Source organism: Haliotis cracherodii, unplaced genomic scaffold (genome assembly GCF_022045235.1).
Source record: "Haliotis cracherodii isolate W230 unplaced genomic scaffold, xgHalCrac1.p SCAF_11, whole genome shotgun sequence".
In the NCBI taxonomy this organism is placed as follows: Eukaryota; Metazoa; Mollusca; class Gastropoda; order Lepetellida; family Haliotidae; genus Haliotis; species Haliotis cracherodii.
In genome coordinates, this window is record NW_027266266.1 from 13308073 (window position 1) to 13330101 (window position 22029).

A 22029-nucleotide genomic window follows, 5' to 3' on the forward strand; every position below is an offset into this window, starting at 1 on the left:
ACATTACACGTCAGAACCAGAAACATTACACGTCGCAACCAGAAATATTACACGTCGGAACCAGAAACATTACACGTCGGAACCAGAAACATTAAGCGTCGGAACCAGCAGCAATGCACGTCAGAACCAGCAACAATGCACGTCAGAACCAGTCACATTACACGTCAGAGCCAGCAACAATGCACGTCAGAACCAGCAACATTACACGTCAGAGCCAGCAACATTACACGTCAGAACCAGCAACATTACGCGTCAGAATCAGCAACATTGCACGTCAGAATCAGCAACATTACATGCACTACCAGCAACATTACACGTCAAAATCAGCAACATTACACGTCAGAACCAGCCACATTTCACATCAGAACCAGCAACATTACATGCACTTCCAGCAACATTACACGTCAAAATCAGCAACATTACACGTCAGAACCAACAACATTTCACATCAGAACATGCAACATTACACATCAGAAACAGCAACATTACATGTCAAAATCAGCAACATTATACGTCAGAACCAGCAACATTACACGTTCAAATCAGCATCATTACACGTCAAAATCAGCAACATTACATGGCAGAACCAGCAACATTGCACGTCAGAACCAGGAACATTACACTTCGGAACCAGAAACATTACACGTCGGAACCAGAAATATTACACGTCGGAACCAGAAACATTACACGTCGGAACCAGAAATGTTACACTTCGGAACCAGAAACATTACACGTCGGAACCAGAAACATTACACGTCGGAACCAGAAACATTATGCGTCGGAACCAGAAATATTACACGTCGGAACCAGAAACATGAAACTTCGGAACCAGAAATATTACACGTCAGAACCAGAAACATGACACTTCGGAACCAGAAATATTACACCTCGGAACCAGAAACATTACACGTCGGAACCAGAAACATTACACGTCGGAACCAGAAATATTACACGTCGGAACCAGAAACATGAAACTTCGGAACCAGAATTATTACACGTCGGAACCAGAAACATTACACGTCGGAACCAGAAACATTACACGTCGGAACCAGAAACATTACGCGTCGGAACCAGAAATATTACACATTGGAACCAGAAACATGAAACTTCGGAACCAGAAATATTACACGTCGGAACGAGCAACATTACACGTCGGAACCAGAAACATTACACGTCGGAACCAGAAATATTACACGTCGGAACCAGAAACATGAAACTTCGGAACCAGAAATATTACACGTCGGAACCAGAAACATTACACGTCGGAACCAGAAACATTACACGTCGGAACCAGAATTATTACACGTCGGAACCAGAAACATTACACGTCGGAACCAGAAACATTACACGTCGAAACCAGAAACATTACGCGTCAGAACCAGAAATATTACACGTCGGAACCAGAAACATTACACGTCGGAACCAGAAACATTACACGTCGGAACCAGAAATATTATGCGTCGGAACCAGAAACATTACATGTTGGGGGGGGTGAGTGGGAGAGTGGGTGGATTTTGTACAGAGATTGTGTGTTCAGTCAAAGGTCATATTCCAAAACTCTTTTTTTCAATAGCAGGGAACAAGAAATCTGGAATTCTTACTTTATGTTTCCGTGTATAGTTAACCCTAACACAAATGTAACAGAGCAACTATTGGTAAGGTAAGTCATCGAATGGGTTAACGTCCTGTTCTGGACAAAAGATGAATCATTTAATCGTTAGATTTCTCCGCATTGCTCCAGTCTTCACGAAAAGAAGCTCGTGAAAGGTTGCATCGTCGTCTTCCCTGTAAGTATCAAATTATTAAAGGTCATTGGTAGTAGTCGTAAGTAGGGTAGTATTTGGGTATTGGTAGTGATGGTACGGGTAGTAACATAGTAACACGAAGACATAGCAATATGACATAAGAAGGAAGTGATGTTTGTGATAACAGTGTCTGTTTTTAGAGCGATTTTACTTCGGGATGTCCTCATACAACTGAATACTATTCGAAGCGGCATTTAAAAAACACACTTAATAGTAGTACTTGTGTCTCTATAGATCGTGGTGATTTTAATCTATTTAAAGTTTTTGAAGTTGTAATGATATCAGTACAAGTCCAAGTAAAATTATCAGTGATAGTAGTAGTAGTAGTAGTAGTAGTTGTAGTAGTAGTAGTAGTAAGAGGGGGAGGAGGAGGAGGAAGAGGGAGGGGTGTGTGGGGTGGGGTGGGGGGTCATTCAGTCATTCTCATTGACAGTGGCTAATGGCGTGACATCTTGCTCATACTTTCAGTCACCGGTTTTCCCAGTCAAGACTCCATTATTGAACTTTTTACCGTCATATAGCTGGAATATTACTGAATCTGGCGTTCACTCACTCATGTGATGAGCCTAATAACAGACATCAAGTAATTCTGTTGCGAAGTTAGATGTTTTCAATTATAAGCAACACGTTTCCTTTGTTAATGCGTTATCGTGTGGCTGGGTTTCTTTTACATCAAGGGGCGGTGGGGTAGCCTAGTGGTTAAAGCGTTCGCTCGTCACGCCGAAGACCCGGGTTCGATTCCCGTCATGGGTACAATGTGTGAAGCCCATTTCTGGTGTCCCCCCGCCGTGATATTGCTGGAATATTGCTAAAAGCGGCGTAAAATCAAACTCACTCACTTTTACATCACTTTAATGTCTGGTTTGTTTACATACCGCCGTCGCATGGCAAGAGTACTGCTGTGCGGTGTCATGAGAAAACACACACATCTTTTTATGCAAATTGTACAAATGGCGGATGATCCGTTAGAGCAGGACATGCTTGCCCTTTTCGCGAACGCCCTGTGTCTTTACTGATTTTCAGTGATCCATTCACTGAATTGTCACCGTTATTTTGCCTTTTGCGCACAGTCGAATCTGTTCCGGCAGATGGTCTGGACTGAGTGTTCTCTGGCGTTGATGTTAAATATTTACACAAGCATTTCGGGAATTTAGTTAACGCTGTATCCTGGAATCCCAATGTTCACAGAGTTACAATGTAGTTTTGTTGAAGGTGGGAATGGGGCGGAGTTGCGTCTCTTGGGCACGCCAGAACCTATGATTGTGGGTTCGAATCCCGGTTCACCCTGATTATGTTTCTAGGTTTGTCAGCACCATACCCGTGCTCGTGGGTTTCACCGAAGTGGTAAAAATCTGAGACCTGTATCACTTCGGGCTTTCCTCCCACATTAAGCTGACACGCTGTGATGTAACTGGAATACTGTTAAAAGCGGTGTTAAAACCAACTCACTCACTCCTTCTTTTTGCAGCCGAAAGTGCGTTTTGCCTGTTTACTCCCTCAAGTATCCTCATCATGGACATTCTCATGGCAGCGTTTTTGGCTCTCTACCTTGGGTCACGTGGATTGGTCAGCTCGCTTCCTTGTCCGCCTTGTAGGTGCCAAGTCTTCAAAAATGGAACCATGCAAATGAATTGTATTAACACCAATCTGACGGAGATACCCTCGCCTCCAAAGACAGGGAAGCACAAATACAAGTTATCCGTGTACTTCATTGGGAACCGCTTGCCAGTATTGACCAAGAAGATAATGACACCACTTCAAACTCATCAAAATTTGTATTATCTCAGTCTAAGGAGAAACGGTATTCGGCAAATATCTTGTGATGCATTTCAAAGTCTGGATATGTTGTACGGATTAGATATAAGCGATAATAACGTGACGAATACAAGTCTTGAGAAATCATTTTGGGGCTTGAGAAATCACACCAGTCTACGACTTAACATCAGTTCTATGGGATTGCACATCAGCGATGACTTTTTTCACCACTTGCAAAACATTCCTGATCTAAACATCACAATGAGGAATAACTCGCTCTCTGAAATCCCTCATACAGCAATGAAAGTCCTCCGTCATCTCAGCTACTTAGACCTTGGACGGAATGATTTCTCCGACATTAAACTACCAGAAAATTACACACTTTGGACATATGAGCTAAGACTGGATGGCAATAAGTTCAGGAAATTTCCAAATTTCTGCATATTAAACTCTTCCAGATCACAATTTCCAAATTTAAAAAGACTTCACTTTAAATACAACAAAATGGAAGATCTGAACAGTGACCATTACGACTGTTTGCATTCTCTGACCCATCTATACCTTGATGGCAGTCCTCTACGTATTTTAAGGAGAAATCAGTTCGCAAGACTCCCCAAGTTGTACTTGATATCACTGGCATACGTAGGGTGTGCAATGGACAAAATAGAAGGCTTTGTTTTCAATAATACGGCTTTAAAACATATTGACTTCCATAAAAATCACATTTGGATTAATGAACACAATCTGACAATGTTTCATGGCTGCACGTCCCTGGAATCGCTGAACTTGGAGGATAATATTCTGCAAAAAATGACTCAAAATGACTTTGATCAATTGTTTAAAGATCTTCATTTCCTGATGTATTTAACAATAGGTAGGGGAGGTCTTTATTATATTCCAAGAGTCATAACATCAAGTTTAACAAAGTTGAGAGAGCTTGAACTATATGGAAACGGAATTCCCTCTTGGGAGGACGGTCGACTAGATAATCTTACAAGATTAGAGAAATTACATATGAGAAATAATAGAATTACGGTGATTACACAACGTTCATTTCCTGAACATTTTATAAAGGGTGCAATGAGTTTGGACTTTAGCCATAACATATTCTCATGCACGTGTAATTTGTTGTGGTTTGTTGAGTGGATGAAGTCAAATGAGAAGATAATATCATATCTGTCGGATTACAGATGTGAAAGTCCTCATTTTCTCAAGGGGACTGGGCTCCTTAATCTGACGTTATCTGAAAATAAATGTCTGTTGAGTCAGAATGAGCGAATCATCACCCTAGCTGCAGGAGGCATATTGATAGTGTTCCTGGTAGTCGGGGCAGTGATGTATCGCTACCGTTGGCACATCCGTTACTTCATCTATATGGTCAGATACAGTCAACGTCAGGAAGTGGACACTCGCGAATACGAATATGACGCATTTGTGGCCTACTCTGCAGCGGATCGTCAGTGGGTCATTCGGAATATGTTGCCTGTGCTGGAAGGTTATGAAAACCTGAAACTCTGCGTTCATGACAGGGACTTTGAGGTTGGAAAATTAATCGTGGATAACATAATTGATGCCATTGAAACAAGCCGAAAAATCGTCATCGTCCTCTCCAATGAGTTTGCCATAAGTGACTGGTGCCTATTTGAGCTGAACCTCATCCAGCGTCACGTGCTGGAGAATGGACAGCGCCTCCTGGTGGTGGTGATGCTGGAGGAGATAGACACGCGCCACGTGACCAAAGCTATGAGAGCCATGTTGCAGACGACAACCTACCTGATGTGGGGAGAGGAAGAGTATGCCAGAAAAGCCTTCTTCGACAGGATGAAGATGATTTTGCGGAGGCAAGAACAAAATTAACAGAAAAGAAGGTTGTCAGTTTAAAGAACACATTTATCTGATTGTTACTGTGTCAGAGTGGAGTATTCATGTTGTATTCATGGGGTACCTTCCAACGTAGACCGCCTCCGTGGTCTAGCGTCCGACCGGAGAGCGGAAGGTCCGGGGTTTGATCCCCGGCCGCGTCATACCAAAAGTATGGTACTTCTAACCCTGTCTGGCGCTCGGCATTAATGAGCTAAAACAAGGACTGGTCTGCTCGGAGTCAGTACACTGTGTCAGAGTGGAGTATTCATGTTGTATTCATGGGGTACCTTCTAACGTGGACGGCCTCCGTAGTCTAGCGTCCGACCGGAGAGCGGAAGGTCCGGGGTTTGATCCCCGGCCGCGTCATACCAAAAGATGTAAAAGTATGGTACTTGTTACCCTGTCTGGCGCTCGGCATTAAGGGGCTAAAACAGGGACTGGTCTGCCTTGAGTCAGTATACTGTGCCTGAGTGGGGTATTCATGTTAAACTGTGACATGATATCTCAGTGGGCTAGCACTATAAATCGACATCAGGCCGGACTAGTACAAGCAGCCACACACACATGCACATCGCAATATAAGTGCAATAATCTTGAACGCGACGTTAATCTCATTTCAACTCACCTCACCTCAGCGTTACACAGTTATGCCTTTGTATATATGACAGTTCAGCCCTGAAAGAGGTGTCTCGTTGTATTCTTTTCGTTGTGTAGATATTTTGATTTGCTGTTCTTGCATTCATTCTGTATTTTAGCCCTGTTGAATGACCGAGTTCTATACAGTTAAAACCTCTTCAGTCAGGTCGGAGCCGTTCCCAGTGAATTGTCAAAATTTACAAATATCCGGGTTTACAAATCATAAGAGCGCAGAAGTGTTATTTGTAAACAATTTGTTATCGTCCAACAGGGTACAGAAAAATAACTGTAATATGATCCATGTATTGACAATTCTAGTAAATACTACACTTGATACAAATATCTAAAAATCAAAATTCTGCTTTTTGATTCTTAATTGTCAGTTTTCATACACAAAGTATCTGCATATTTTAATATTTGTACCAAGCATGTGTTAGTGTATATGTATATAAACACATCGTATAATAAACAATAATAAAAATACTCTATTTTGATGCATTTTCTGTTTTCTTCACGTTCTCTCGCTGTTTTGTAGCGTGACAGGATACGGCAGGGAATGACAGTGGCTTCTCACCCTGGGAGTGAGTGAGTGAGTGAGTGAGTTGGGTTTAACGCCGCTTTTAACATTATTCCAGTTTTATCACGGCGTGTCAGCTTAATGTGGGAGGAAAGCCCGAAGTGATGCAGGTCTCAGACGTTTACCACTTCGGTGAAACCCACGAGCACGGGTATGGTGCTGACGAACGTAGAAACATAATCGTGGCGCACCGGGCTTGGAACCCACAATCATAGGTGTCTGGCGTGCCCAAGGGACGCAACCCTCACAGCGAATCGCGGCGCCTAAGACGACTGGGCCACCCGTGCCCCACCCTAGGAGTGAGAAAGTCGGGATTTAGACGCGTTTTAGCTACTATTTCATTGTGATGGGAAACCCAAAATGTCATGTCATGATGGTCTGCATGGATGATGGACTGCATGGATGATGGAATGTGGGGATTGGCTATGGGAACCTGCCGACGAAGTGTCGCAACTCTCTACAGTGAAATTGTATTTTCCCACAGTCTCTTGCTTTTATTATAATACACTATTTTTAGTTCTTCTATATTCTCCTCGTTATTCCACTACTGTACAAGACCGCCTCCGTGGTCTAGAAGTAGAGCGTCCGTCCGGAGAACGGGGTTCGATCCCCGGCCGCGTCATTCAAAAGACGTTAAAAGATTGTACTTGTTATTACCCTGTCTGGCGCTCGGCATTAAGGGGCTAAAACAAGAACTGGTCGGCTCGGAGTCTGTATACTGAGTCTGAGTGGGGTATTCATGTTAAACTGCGGCATGGTATCTCAGTGAGCTAACACTATAAATCGACATCAGTCCGGACTAGTACAAGCAGCCACACACACACATACACATATAAGTGCAATAATCTTGGACACGGCGTTAATCCCAATTTCACCCCACCTCACCTCACCGTTACTGTACAAATCCAACTGTCCTGACGGCCAACTGCCCTCCCTTTTATTTTATTCTTTCCGTACACCGCTTGGCTGGCAACGCTTCCCCATCGTCACCCATATTCGTTCAACATCCTTTTAAAGTTACCCCTCTTACGCTGCCCTTAATGCTCTATTACTTCTCCTAATTAAAGAGGGCTGACGGGTAGCCTAGTGGTTAAAGCGTTCGCTAGTCACGCCGAAGACCCGGGTTCGATTCCCGACATGGGTACAATGTGTGAGGTCTAAACTTCTAAAGGTCTTCGGCAACCCATGTTTGCTGTAAAAGGTGACCATGCTTGTCATAAGAGGCGACTAACGGGATCGGGTGGTCAGGCTGGCTGACTTGGTTGATGCATGTAATTGTATACCAATTGCAGAGATCAATTCTCATTATGTCATTCACTGGATTGTCTGGTCCAGACACGATTATTTACAGACCGCCGTCATATAACTGGACTATTGCTGAGTGCAGCGTTAAACAGCAAACAAACAAACAAACAATCCTATATGGACGGAGAAGGCCTTCAGCCTACTTTTCTTCACTTCACGGTGTCGGTAGTGTAGCCTAGTAGGTCAAGGGTTGATTTCCGATTCAATTTCACACATGGGTACACTGTGTGAGGTCAAAACGTGGCGTTCCCCGCCTAAAATATTGCAACATGTGAGCTGAAATTCAACTGACGCATTGTGTACAGGTCTGTATAATGTAAAATGAATATCCTGTGTATGCAGCTGAGCAAACTGACGACGAAGGATCGCTTGATGAGTCAGGGACAGACAAATCGTGACCAGGAATATCCATTGTATGCAGCTGAGCAAACTGACGACGAAGGATCGCTTGATGAGTCAGGGACAGACAAATCGTGACCAGGAATATCCATTGTATGCAGCTGAGCAAACTGACGACGAAGGATCGCTTGATGAGTCAGGGACAGACAAATCGTGACCAGGAATATCCATTGTATGCAGCTGAGCAAACTGACGACGAAGGATCGCTTGATGAGTCAGGGACAGACAAATCGTGACCAGGAATATCCATTGTATGCAGCTGAGCAAACTGACGACGAAGGATCGCTTGATGAGTCAGGGACAGACAAATCGTGACCAGGAATATCCATTGTATGCAGCTGAGCAAACTGACGACGAAGGATCGCTTGATGAGTCAGGGACAGACAAATCATGATCAGGACACAAAGACCTAAACAGGCAGTTTCTCCATTCATTGTTAAGAACCAAATGGATCCAGGAAAACGAAACAAAAAGTGGTATTGTTCAGAGAACTTGTATGACGGGCTGTCAGGCGTTTTTTCATGGCTCATCCAACAGTTTTGCAGCTTCCTCATCTGACCAACTGAAGAGACTAACCTGTACAGCACCATGATAGGTGAAAGTGATGAGCATTAAATGATTGTGAAATATCTTTACAGTGTTATGCTAATAAAACGACAAAATCCTTTCCATTTCCAATAGAATTATCTGCATAAAGCAGAGTCGATTGTACGATTCGGACTATATCATGAGCATGTGGTATCAGTCACTATCAAATAATAATGATACCAGTGTTCGCGAAAAGGTGAGCGTATCCTGCCTCACCGGTGGCACCCGTCACAAACACATGCAGAGGAAAGCCACTTGTTCACCTGAGTGAGTGAGTGAGTGAGTATAGTTTTACGCCGCTTTTAACAATAATCCATCAATATCACGGCGGAGGACACCAGAAATGGGCTTCACACATTCTACCCATGTGGGGAATCGAACCCGGGTCTTCGGCGTGACGAGCGAACGCTTTAACCACTAGGCTACCCCACCGCCCACTGTTCACCTGAAAAAAACACGGGAACACATGGTACAAGTCAAAATAGGGAACTGCATCGGACATCATGATCATTTTTGTCACTGATGCTCCGAATTTGGAAATGTCCTCTGCATGTCTACCCTAAAACTTTTTGAAAGCTTTATCTTGGTAGAAAGAGAAATTATACTGCTTAGAATTTGTTTCTTGTTTAACACCGCACACAGCAATAATACTCTGGTTATATGTCTGTAAACGTTCTAATTCTAACGGGGCATAATAATGATAAGATGCGGGACTAAACCACCTTAAAAAGGCAATAACAATTCCGGGTTAGAGTTGGTTCCTGGTAACATTTTCTTGTCAATACCGCTTCACTCGGTGTATTTGCTATCATGGTCGAATTGAGATATAAACCTGGTTTCAATGTAGAGCTTGACCACACCACCAGCAACATAACACGTCAGAGCCAGCAACAATGCCCGTCAGAACCAGCAACATTACACGTCAGAGCCAGCAACATTACATGTCAGCGTCAGCAACATTACACGTCAGAATCAGCAACATTACATGTCAGAGCCAGCAACATCACACGTCAGAGCCAGCAACATTACACGTCAAAGCCAGCAACATTACACGTCAGAGCCAGCAACATTACATGTAAGAACCAGCAACATTACACGTCAGAACCAGAAACATTACACGTCGCAACCAGAAATATTACACGTCGGAACCAGAAACATTACACGTCGGAACCAGAAACATTAAGCGTCGGAACCAGCAGCAATGCACGTCAGAACCAGCAACAATGCACGTCAGAACCAGTCACATTACACGTCAGAGCCAGCAACAATGCACGTCAGAACCAGCAACATTACACGTCAGAGCCAGCAACATTACACGTCAGAACCAGCAACATTACGCGTCAGAATCAGCAACATTGCACGTCAGAATCAGCAACATTACATGCACTACCAGCAACATTACACGTCAAAATCAGCAACATTACACGTCAGAACCAGCCACATTTCACATCAGAACAAGCAACATTACATGCACTTCCAGCAACATTACACGTCAAAATCAGCAACATTACACGTCAGAACCAACAACATTTCACATCAGAACATGCAACATTACACATCAGAAACAGCAACATTACATGTCAAAATCAGCAACATTATACGTCAGAACCAGCAACATTACACGTTCAAATCAGCATCATTACACGTCAAAATCAGCAACATTACATGGCAGAACCAGCAACATTGCACGTCAGAACCAGGAACATTACACTTCGGAACCAGAAACATTACGCGTCGGAACCAGAAATATTACACGTCGGAACCAGAAACATTACACGTCGGAACCAGAAATGTTACACTTCGGAACCAGAAACATTACACGTCGGAACCAAAAACATTACACATCAGAGCCAGCAACATTACACGTCAGAACCAACAACATTACGCGTCAGAATCAGCAACATTGCACGTCAGAATCAGCAACATTACATGCACTACCAGCAACATTACACGTCAAAATCAGCAACATTACACGTCAGAACCAGCCACATTTCACATCAGAACATGCAACATTACACATCAGAACCAGCAACATAACATGCACTTCCAGCAACATTACACTTCAAAATTAGCAACATTACACGACAGAACCAGCAACATTTCACATCAGAACCAGCAACATTACACATCAGAACCAGCAACATTACATGTCAAAATCAGCAACATTACACGTCAGAACCAGCAACATTACACGTTCAAATCAGCAACATTACACGTCAAAATCAGCAACATTACATGGCAGAACCAGCAACATTACATGTCAGAACCAGCAACATTACGCGTCGGAACCAGAAACATTACACGTCGGAACCAGAAACATTACACGTCGGAACCAGAAACATTATGCGTCGGAACCAGAAATATTACACGTCGGAACCAGAAACATGAAACTTCGGAACCAGAAATATTACACGTCGGAACCAGAAACATGACACTTCGGAACCAGAAATATTACACGTCGGAACCAGAAACATTACACGTCGGAACCAGAAACATTACACGTCGGAACCAGAAATATTACACGTCGGAACCAGAAACATGAAACTTCGGAACCAGAATTATTACACGTCGGAACCAGAAACATTACACGTCGGAACCAGAAACATTACACGTCGGAACCAGAAACATTACGCGTCGGAACCAGAAATATTACACGTTGGAACCAGAAACATGAAACTTCGGAACCAGAAATATTACACGTCGGAACGAGCAACATTACACGTCGGAACCAGAAACATTACACGTCGGAACCAGAAATATTACACGTCGGAACCAGAAACATGAAACTTCGGAACCAGAAATATTACACGTCGGAACCAGAAACATTACACGTCGGAACCAGAAACATTACACGTCGGAACCAGAATTATTACACGTCGGAACCAGAAACATTACACGTCGGAACCAGAAACATTACACGTCGAAACCAGAAACATTACGCGTCAGAACCAGAAATATTACACGTCGGAACCAGAAACATTACACGTCGGAACCAGAAACATTACACGTCGGAACCAGAAATATTATGCGTCGGAACCAGAAACATTACATGTTGGGGTGGGTGAGTGGGAGAGTGGGTGGATTTTGTACAGAGATTGTGTGTTCAGTCAAAGGTCATATTCCAAAACTCTTTTTTTCAATAGCAGGGAACAAGAAATCTGGAATTCTTACTTTATGTTTCCGTGTATAGTTAACCCTAACACAAATGTAACAGAGCAACTATTGGTAAGGTAAGTCATCGAATGGGTTAACGTCCTGTTCTGGACAAAAGATGAATCATTTAATCGTTAGATTTCTCCGCATTGCTCCAGTCTTCACGAAAAGAAGCTCGTGAAAGGTTGCATCGTCGTCTTCCCTGTAAGTATCAAATTATTAAAGGTCATTGGTAGTAGTCGTAAGTAGGGTAGTATTTGGGTATTGGTAGTGATGGTACGGGTAGTAACATAGTAACACGAAGACATAGCAATATGACATAAGAAGGAAGTGATGTTTGTGATAACAGTGTCTGTTTTTAGAGCGATTTTACTTCGGGATGTCCTCATACAACTGAATACTATTCGAAGCGGCATTTAAAAAAACACACTTAATAGTAGTACTTGTGTCTCTATAGATCGTGGTGATTTTAATCTATTTAAAGTTTTTGAAGTTGTAATGATATCAGTACAAGTCCAAGTAAAATTATCAGTGATAGTAGTAGTAGTAGTAGTAGTAGTAGTTGTAGTAGTAGTAGTAGTAAGAGGGGGAGGAGGAGGAGGAAGAGGGAGGGGGTGTGTGGGGTGGGGTGGGGTGGGGGGTCATTCAGTCATTCTCATTGACAGTGGCTAATGGCGTGACATCTTGCTCATACTTTCAGTCACCGGTTTTCCCAGTCAAGACTCCATTATTGAACTTTTTACCGTCATATAGCTGGAATATTACTGAATCTGGCGTTCACTCACTCATGTGATGAGCCTAATAACAGACATCAAGTAATTCTGTTGCGAAGTTAGATGTTTTCAATTATAAGCAACACGTTTCCTTTGTTAATGCGTTATCGTGTGGCTGGGTTTCTTTTACATCAAGGGGCGGTGGGGTAGCCTAGTGGTTAAAGCGTTCGCTCGTCACGCCGAAGACCCGGGTTCGATTCCCGTCATGGGTACAATGTGTGAAGCCCATTTCTGGTGTCCCCCCCGCCGTGATATTGCTGGAATATTGCTAAAAGCGGCGTAAAATCAAACTCACTCACTTTTACATCACTTTAATGTCTGGTTTGTTTACATACCGCCGTCGCATGGCAAGAGTACTGCTGTGCGGTGTCATGAGAAAACACACACATCTTTTTATGCAAATTGTACAAATGGCGGATGATCCGTTAGAGCAGGACATGCTTGCCCTTTTCGCGAACGCCCTGTGTCTTTACTGATTTTCAGTGATCCATTCACTGAATTGTCACCGTTATTTTGCCTTTTGCGCACAGTCGAATCTGTTCCGGCAGATGGTCTGGACTGAGTGTTCTCTGGCGTTGATGTTAAATATTTACACAAGCATTTCGGGAATTTAGTTAACGCTGTATCCTGGAATCCCAATGTTCACAGAGTTACAATGTAGTGTTGTTGAAGGTGGGAATGGGGCGGAGTTGCGTCCCTTGGGCACGCCAGAACCTATGATTGTGGGTTCGAATCCCGGTTCACCCTGATTATGTTTCTAGGTTTGTCAGCACCATACCCGTGCTCGTGGGTTTCACCGAAGTGGTAAAAATCTGAGACCTGTATCACTTCGGGCTTTCCTCCCACATTAAGCTGACACGCTGTGATGTAACTGGAATACTGTTAAAAGCGGTGTTAAACCCAACTCACTCACTCCTTCTTTTTGCAGCCGAAAGTGCGTTTTGCCTGTTTACTCCCTCAAGTATCCTCATCATGGACATTCTCATGGCAGCGTTTTTGGCTCTCTACCTTGGGTCAGCTGGATTGGTCAGCTCGCTCCCTTGTCCGCCTTGTAGGTGCCAAGTCTTCAAAAATGGAACCATGCAAATGAATTGTATTAACACCAATCTGACGGAGATACCCTCGCCTCCAAAGACAGGGAAGCACAAATACAAGTTATCCGTGTACTTCATTGGGAACCGCTTGCCAGTATTGACCAAGAAGATAATGACACCACTTCAAACTCATCAAAATTTGTATTATCTCAGTCTAAGGAGAAACGGTATTCGGCAAATATCTTGTGATGCATTTCAAAGTCTGGATATGTTGTACGGATTAGATATAAGCGATAATAACGTGACGAATACAAGTCTTGAGAAATCATTTTGGGGCTTGAGAAATCACACCAGTCTACGACTTAACATCAGTTCTATGGGATTGCACGTCAGCGATGACTTTTTTCACCACTTGCAAAACATTCCTGATCTAAACATCACAATGAGGAATAACTCGCTCTCTGAAATCCCTCATACAGCAATGAAAGTCCTCCGTCATCTCAGCTACTTAGACCTTGGACGGAATGATTTCTCCGACATTAAACTACCAGAAAATTACACACTTTGGACATATGAGCTAAGACTGGATAACAATAAGTTCAGGAAATTTCCAAATTTCTGCATATTAAACTCTTCCAGATCACAATTTCCAAATTTAAAAAGACTTCACTTTAAATACAATAAAATGGAAGATCTGAACAGTGGCTATTACGACTGTTTGCATTCTCTGACCCATCTATACCTTGATGGCAGTCCTCTACGTATTTTAAGGAGAAATCAGTTCGCAAGACTCCCCAAGTTGTACTTGATATCACTGGCATACGTAGGGTGTGCAATGGACAAAATAGAAGGCTTTGTTTTCAATAATACGGCTTTAAAACATATTGACTTTCATAAAAATCACATTTGGATTAATGAACACAATCTGACAATGTTTCATGGCTGCACGTCCCTGGAATCGCTGAACTTGGAGGATAATATTCTGCAAAAAATGACTCAAAATGACTTTGATCAATTGTTTAAAGATCTTCATTTCCTGATGTATTTAACAATAGGTAGGGGAGGTCTTTATTATATTCCAAGAGTCATAACATCAAGTTTAACAAAGTTGAGAGAGCTTGAACTATATGGAAACGGAATTCCCTCTTGGGAGGACGGTCGACTAGACAATCTTACAAGATTAGAGAAATTACATATGAGAAATAATAGAATTACGGTTATTACACAACGTTCATTTCCTGAACATTTTATAAAGGGTGCAATGAGTTTGGACTTTAGCCATAACATATTCTCATGCACGTGTAATTTGTTGTGGTTTGTTGAGTGGATGAAGTCAAATGAGAAGATAATATCATATCTGTCGGATTACAGATGTGAAAGTCCTCATTTTCTCAAGGGGACTGGGCTCCTTAATCTGACGTTATCTGAAAATAAATGTCTGTTGAGTCAGAATGAGCGAATCATCACCCTAGCTGCAGGAGGCATATTGATAGTGTTCCTGGTAGTCGGGGCAGTGATGTATCGCTACCGTTGGCACATCCGTTACTTCATCTACATGGTCAGATACAGTCAACGTCAGGAAGTGGACACTCGCGAATACGAATATGACGCATTTGTGGCCTACTCTGCAGCAGATCGTCAGTGGGTCATTCGGAATATGTTGCCTGTGCTGGAAGGTTATGAAAACCTGAAACTCTGCGTTCATGACAGGGACTTTGAGGTTGGAAAATTAATCGTGGATAACATAATTGATGCCATTGAAACAAGCCGAAAAATCGTCATCGTCCTCTCCAATGAGTTTGCCATAAGTGACTGGTGCCTATTTGAGCTGAACCTCATCCAGCGTCACGTGCTGGAGAATGGACAGCGCCTCCTGGTGGTGGTGATGCTGGAGGAGATAGACACGCGCCACGTGACCAAAGCTATGAGAGCCATGTTGCAGACGACAACCTACCTGATGTGGGGAGAGGAAGAGTATGCCAGAAAAGCCTTCTTCGACAGGATGAAGATGATTTTGCGGAGGCAAGAACAAAATTAACAGAAAAGAAGGTTGTCAGTTTAAAGAACACATTTATCTGATTGTTACTGTGTCAGAGTGGAGTATTCATGTTGTATTCATGGGGTACCTTCCAACGTAGACCGCCTCCGTGGTCTAGCGTCCGACCGGAGAGCGGAAGGTCCGGGGTTTGATCCCCGGCCGGGTCATACCAAAAGATGTAAAAGTATGGTACTTGTTACCCTGTCTGGCGCTCGGCATTAAGGGGCTAAAACAAGGACTGGTCTGCTCGGAGTCAGTATACTGTGTCTGAGTGGGGTATTCATGTTAAACTGTGACATGATATCTCAGTGGGCTAGCACTATAAATCGACATCAGGCCGGACTAGTACAAGCAGCCACACACACATGCACATCGCAATATAAGTGCAATAATCTTGAACGCGACGTTAATCTCATTTCAACTCACCTCACCTCAGCGTTACACAGTTATGCCTTTGTATATATGACAGTTCAGCCCTGAAAGAGGTGTCTCGTTGTATTCTTTTCGTTGTGTAGATATTTTGATTTGCTGTTCTTGCATTCATTCTGTATTTTAGCCCTGTTGAATGACCGAGTCCTATACAGTTAAAACCTCTTCAATCAGGTCGGAGCCGTTCCCAGTGAATTGTCAAAATTTACAAATATCCGGGTTTACAAATCATAAGAGCGCAGAAGTGTTATTTGTAAACAATTTGTTATCGTCCAACAGGGTACAGAAAAATAACTGTAATATGATCCATGTATTGACAATTCTAGTAAATACTACACTTGATACAAATATCTAAAAATCAAAATTCTGCTTTTTGATTCTTAATTATCAGTTTTCATACACAAAGTATCTGCATATTTTAATATTTTATCAAGCATGTGTTAGTGTATATGTATATAAACACATAGAATAAACAATAGAATACTCTATTTTGATGCCTTTTCTGTTTTCTTCACGTTCTCTAGCTGTTTTGTAGCGTGACAGGATACGACAGGGAATGACAGCGGCTTTTCAACCTAGGAGTCACTGAGTGAGTGACAGCTTTTAACAGTATTCCAGTTATATCACGGCGTGTCAGCCTTTTGAGGGGTTTGCAGATTTTCACAATATGAAGTTGCCGAATATTGTTCTAAATACTGCAAATAAAAATGACGTAATAAGAAATCGTCCTTTCTATCTTTGCAGTACGTTAATCTAATTGCTTTATTTAACATTCATGTGACATTTTAGAATGCTCTACTACAATCACACTATATGCTATATGGCCCAAAAAACCCTGCTCTGCTCTGCTCTGTCCTGCTCAGTCCTGCTCTGTCCTGCTCAGTCCCCCTGTGCTCTGTCCTGCTCTGCTCTGTCCTGCTTTGCTCTGTCCTGCTCAGTCCTGCTCAGTCCTCCTCTGTTCTGCTCTGCTCTGTCCTTCTCTGCTCTGTCTTGCTCAGTCCTCCTCTGCTCTGTCCTGCCCAGTCCTCCTCTGTCCTGCTCTGCTCTGTCCTGCTCTGCTCTGTCTTGCTCAGTCCTCCTCTGCTCTGTCCTGCTCAGTCCTCCTCTGCTCTGTCCTGCTCTGCTCTGTCCTGCTCTGCTCTGTCCTGCTTTGCTCTGTCCTGCTCAGTCCTCCTCTGCTCTGTCCTGCTCTGCTCAGTCCTGCTCTGCTCTGTCCTGCTTTGCTCTGTCCTGCTCAGTCCTGCTTTGCTCTGTCCTGCTCAGTCCTCCTCTGCTCTGTCCTGCTCTGCTCTGCCCTGCTCTGCTCTGTCCTGCTCAGTCCTGCTTTGTCCTGTCCTGCTCTGCTCTGTCCTGCTTTGCTCTGTCATGCTCTGTCCTGCTTTGTTCTGTCCTGCTTAGTCCTGCTCTGCTCTGTCCTGCACAGTCCTACTTTGCTCTGTCCTGCTCAGTCCTGCTTTGCTCTGTCCTGCTCAGTCCTGCTCTGCTCAGTCCTGCTCTGCTCTGTCTTGCTCAGTCCTCCTCTGCTCTGTCCTGCTCTGCTCTGTCCTGCTCAGTCCCCCTGTGCTCTGTCCTGCTCTGCTCTGTCCTGCTTTGCTCTGTCCTGCTCAGTCCTGCTCAGTCCTCCTCTTCTCCGTCCGGCTCTACTCTGTCCCGCTCAGTCCTGCTTTGCTCTGTCCTGCTCAGTCCTCCTCTGCTCAGTCCTGCTCAGTCCTGCTCTGCTCAGTCCTGCTCTGCCCAGTCCTGCTCAGTCCTGCTCTGCTCTGTCCTGCTCTGCTTTGTCCTGCTCAGTCCCCCTCTGCTCCGTCCTGCTCTGCTCTGTCCTGCTCAGTCCTGCTCTGCTCTGTCCTGCTCAGTCCCCCTCTGCTCTGTCCTGCTCTGCTCTGTCCTGCTCTGCTCAGTCCTGCTCAGTCCTGCTCAGTCCTGCTTTGTCCTGCTCTGCACTGCTCTCCTCTGTCGTGCTCAGTCCTGCTCTGTCGTGCTCTGCCCTGCCCTGCCCTGCCCTATTCTTAAAGTTGATACAGTGTAATGTTGTGTTCGTAGAATCTGACACGTGTGTGTTGTATGAGTCAGTCAGGTTAATGTCGCCGTTAACAATACAGACGCTTTCACTGCAGAGAAAACCAAGGACGGGCTTCCCACGTTTTGTCCTGGGAAACCGAAACCTGGTATTCGGCGTAACGAACAAACGCTGCTTGACTGCCCTTGACAGGGAGATATTATACAGGCCATTTCCTGTATTGAGCAAGTGGTGCAGGAGGAACATAATGAACAAAAAGATGGGTTTTTTAACGCTTGTGAGATAAGGAGGTAAACATTGAGTGTTTTTATTTGCGGTGTTAAGTATTTTCAAAGCCCGGAAATTGCATATGAAACCCAGGGTGTTCGTACAATGTGAGCTAGGTTTAACGCCGCTTTGAACTGTATTATGTACAGTTATATCACGGTGTGCTTATTGTGGGAGGAAAGCCCAAAGTGATGCAGGTCTCAAAAGTTTACAACTGTCGTGAAACTCAAAAGCGCGGTTATTGCGCAGGCAAACCTAGAACCAAAGTCGACAGGGAAGCAACTCTACACCACATAGCATGATCGATATACAGAGTTGTCTCCCTTAGCCGATGATAGGATCCATGTGTGACTTTGTTTGTTTGTTGTTTAACACCGCATTCAGCAATATCCCAGCTATATGACGGCGGTCTGTAAATAATCGAGTCTGTACCAGACAATCCAGTAATTGATATCATGAGCATCGAGCCATACAATTGGGATACGGTGAAACACTTTATATTTTCATGGATAATAATTTTTAAATGATTAGCATTAGCCCCTGTCTCAAGAGGATGACCATAAATACGACGATTGTTGGACATAAGATTTTTTTATTGCATTCACATTGTGCTGTCTGTAAATAATCGAGTCTGTACCAGACAATCCAGTAATTGATATCATGAGCATCGAGCCATGCAATTGGGATACGGTGAAACACTTTATATTTTCATGGATAATAATTTCAAACGATTAGCATTAGCCCCTGTCTCAAGAGGATGACCATAAATACGACGATTGTTGGACATGAGATTTTTTTATTGCGTTCAATATACAGCTAACAACCACCCTGGTGTGCCACTGTGACCGTAGCAGTATCCCCGGACCTGTAAATATATATTTGAAAATAAACAGACGTTATTTCAAGTCGACGATAATAACACAGGGTAAATTTAATTCACAGACTACCGAGGCCTATTTTCAAAAATACATGTGACGATACAGTCAAGGGCGTTTCACGGCGGTAAGGTTACCAATACATTAAAGGCGCCGAAATTCGCTATGCAGAGTTGCGTCCCTTAGGCGTGCCGGAAATCTAGAACAGGAGGTTCGATCTTATTCGATCTGATTTCTAGGTTCGTCAGCACCATACGTGAGTTCAAGGGTTGCCCATAGTTCTAAACGTCTAAGACCTACATCACTTGGGGCTTTTCTCCCACAACAGGGGGCGGTCGGGTAGCCTAATGGTTAAAGCGTTCGCTTGTCACGCCGAAGACCAGGGTTCGATTTCCGACATGGGTGCAATGTGTAAAGCCCGTTTCTGGTGTCCCCCGCCGTAATATTGCTTGAATATTGCTAAAAGCTGCGTAAAACCATACTCACTCACTCTCCCACATCAAGATGGCACGCCGTGAAATTACAAGAAATAATGTTTCTAAACAACGTTTTACAAATCTCACTCGATTAGGTAAAGATCGTCGTGAAATGTGGCTGGAATATTGCTCAATGTGGCGTTAAACAACAAACAGTGTGAGAATGGTCTGGCCGTTTTGGTATGACGTCGTACTCCGATTACGTTCGTTCATTTGTAGTTGTGACTTACATGCACAGCCTCACGCCCATTTCACAAGAATTGGAGTATGTGATTCCGTTTGATCCACAGATCGGGGCGTAGTTCCGAGGACATGCTCTCAGACAATCGCGAATGTCAGCCGCACCAACCGCTGTAAAAATAATTTCATTAGTTCATGAAAGTTTACGTTAAATTCTAACAAATAGTTTGGTTACTGGAACCTTCCAGTAGGTTGGCGCAGAAATTATCTTTGCTGAGTTGCGTCCCTTGCCATATTCTGATGACCACATGTTCGGATCCCAGTATCGTCCTGATCCAGCTTTGTCAGCACTATGCCAATGCCCGTGGGTGGCACCAAAGTGATACGACTTTACATCTGTAACAAGTTAGGATTTTCTTCCACATTTAGCTGACACAGAGTGATATAATCAATGACCCAGTCACTAACAATATGTTTAGTTAGACCATAGGGAGACCTCGAGCTCCATAAACATTGTTTAAGACATTAAAACTTCGTTGTCACGGAAGAGGCCACATTGGCATCTGAGGATGATATCTCGAATTCCGTATATTTTCTTCGGCCTTAACGACTTAGACTTAACTAGAGAGATAATATCAAACACTCAAAAACAGATATACATAGCTTAATATGCATACTGTAATTACTGTTTATATCTAAATATACGTTGTTTCATTGGGTGAGGTGAAATTGGGTTTAACGTCGCATCCAAGATTATTGCACTTATATAGCGACGTGCATGCACGTGCGTGTGTGTGTGTGTGTGTGTGTGTGTGTGTGTGTGTGTGTGTGCGTGCGCGCGTGTGTGGCTGCTTGTACTAGACCGGACTGATGCAGATGTATAGTGCTAGCCCACTGAGATACCATGCCGCAGTTTAACATGAATACCCCACTCAGACACAGTATACTGACTCCGAGCCGACCAGTCCTTGCTTTAACCCCTTAATGCCGAGCGCCAGACAGGGTAACAACAAGTACCACCTTTTAACGTCTTTTGGTATGACGCGGCCGGGGAGCGAACCCTGGACCTTCCGCACTCCGGGCGGACGCTCTACCACTAGACCACGGAGGCGGTCTATCAATGACCTTGTTCAATGGGGGAAATATCAGGAACAAAATCAACATACAACAAGTACTAGTATGCGCTACACTCACCAGCCAAAATCAGGACACAAACGACCAAGGCTCGTAACATCTTGTATGTGTTGTGCACAACTGGTGTGTTTCAGTTTTCCTAAGGTTTATCTGTTCTGGCCTATTTATCTACTGTCAAAGAGTTTTATCTGTGTGTTTTGTTGTCGAAACCATGTTACCGATTAGAAGGACACGAATTGAAGTTATCTAAAGTTGGTTGGGAATGTCTCGAAAGGAAAACACGACTGACAATTTCAAAGCTGGTTTTTGACGGTTATATTGTCGATTTATCTCCCTTATAAGAAGTGCGTAGTATGCGCAAGCGAACATAAAACATTTATCAACAACACAATACTTCACTTGTTGGTGACAAAACTGTTTCCCTCAACCTCGAATATGAAATAGGTTTCTGCCCGACAATCTCGAAATTCCTTTAAAGTCTGTATGCCCTTCGTTAAACGTTAGCCCTGAAATATCATAACCATTATATATGTAAGTATCACTATATTTTTTGTTGGAAATTTTTATAAGTGCCTGTTTCAAGTTCCAACTTTTACAACTTTGTACACCACTATCCTACGTGGGTCATTCATTGATGGATTCATTGATCCATGGGGCATGTGTTACTAAACGTGGTGACCACAGAAAGAGTTACATGTACATATCTAGTAACTTGAGAGGTTCAG

The 22029-nt window shown here is 43.5% G+C and overlaps 3 protein-coding genes across 3 annotated transcripts; all 3 read left to right on the forward strand.

The window, feature by feature from the left end:
• Positions 1-1778: 1778 nt before the first annotated feature.
• On the forward strand, positions 1779-5534 carry LOC139455408 (toll-like receptor 3). The gene is made up of 2 exons (XM_071236962.1): positions 1779-1787; positions 3274-5534. Exon 2 carries the CDS (start codon positions 3318-3320, stop codon positions 5415-5417), a length of 2100 nt encoding a protein of 699 aa, XP_071093063.1. The 5' UTR covers positions 1779-1787; positions 3274-3317; the 3' UTR covers positions 5418-5534.
• Positions 5535-12276: 6742 nt separating this feature from the next.
• LOC139455409 (toll-like receptor 3) lies at positions 12277-16656 on the forward strand. The gene is made up of 2 exons (XM_071236963.1): positions 12277-12285; positions 13783-16656. The coding sequence occupies exon 2, from the start codon at positions 13827-13829 to the stop codon at positions 15924-15926; it is 2100 nt and encodes a 699-aa protein (XP_071093064.1). The 5' UTR covers positions 12277-12285; positions 13783-13826; the 3' UTR covers positions 15927-16656.
• A 519-nt stretch (positions 16657-17175) lies between these two features.
• Positions 17176-18381, forward strand: LOC139454848 (keratin-associated protein 10-2-like). Its single transcript, XM_071236469.1, has one exon. It carries the CDS (start codon positions 17176-17178, stop codon positions 18379-18381), a length of 1206 nt encoding a protein of 401 aa, XP_071092570.1.
• The last annotated feature ends 3648 nt before the right edge of the window (positions 18382-22029 follow it).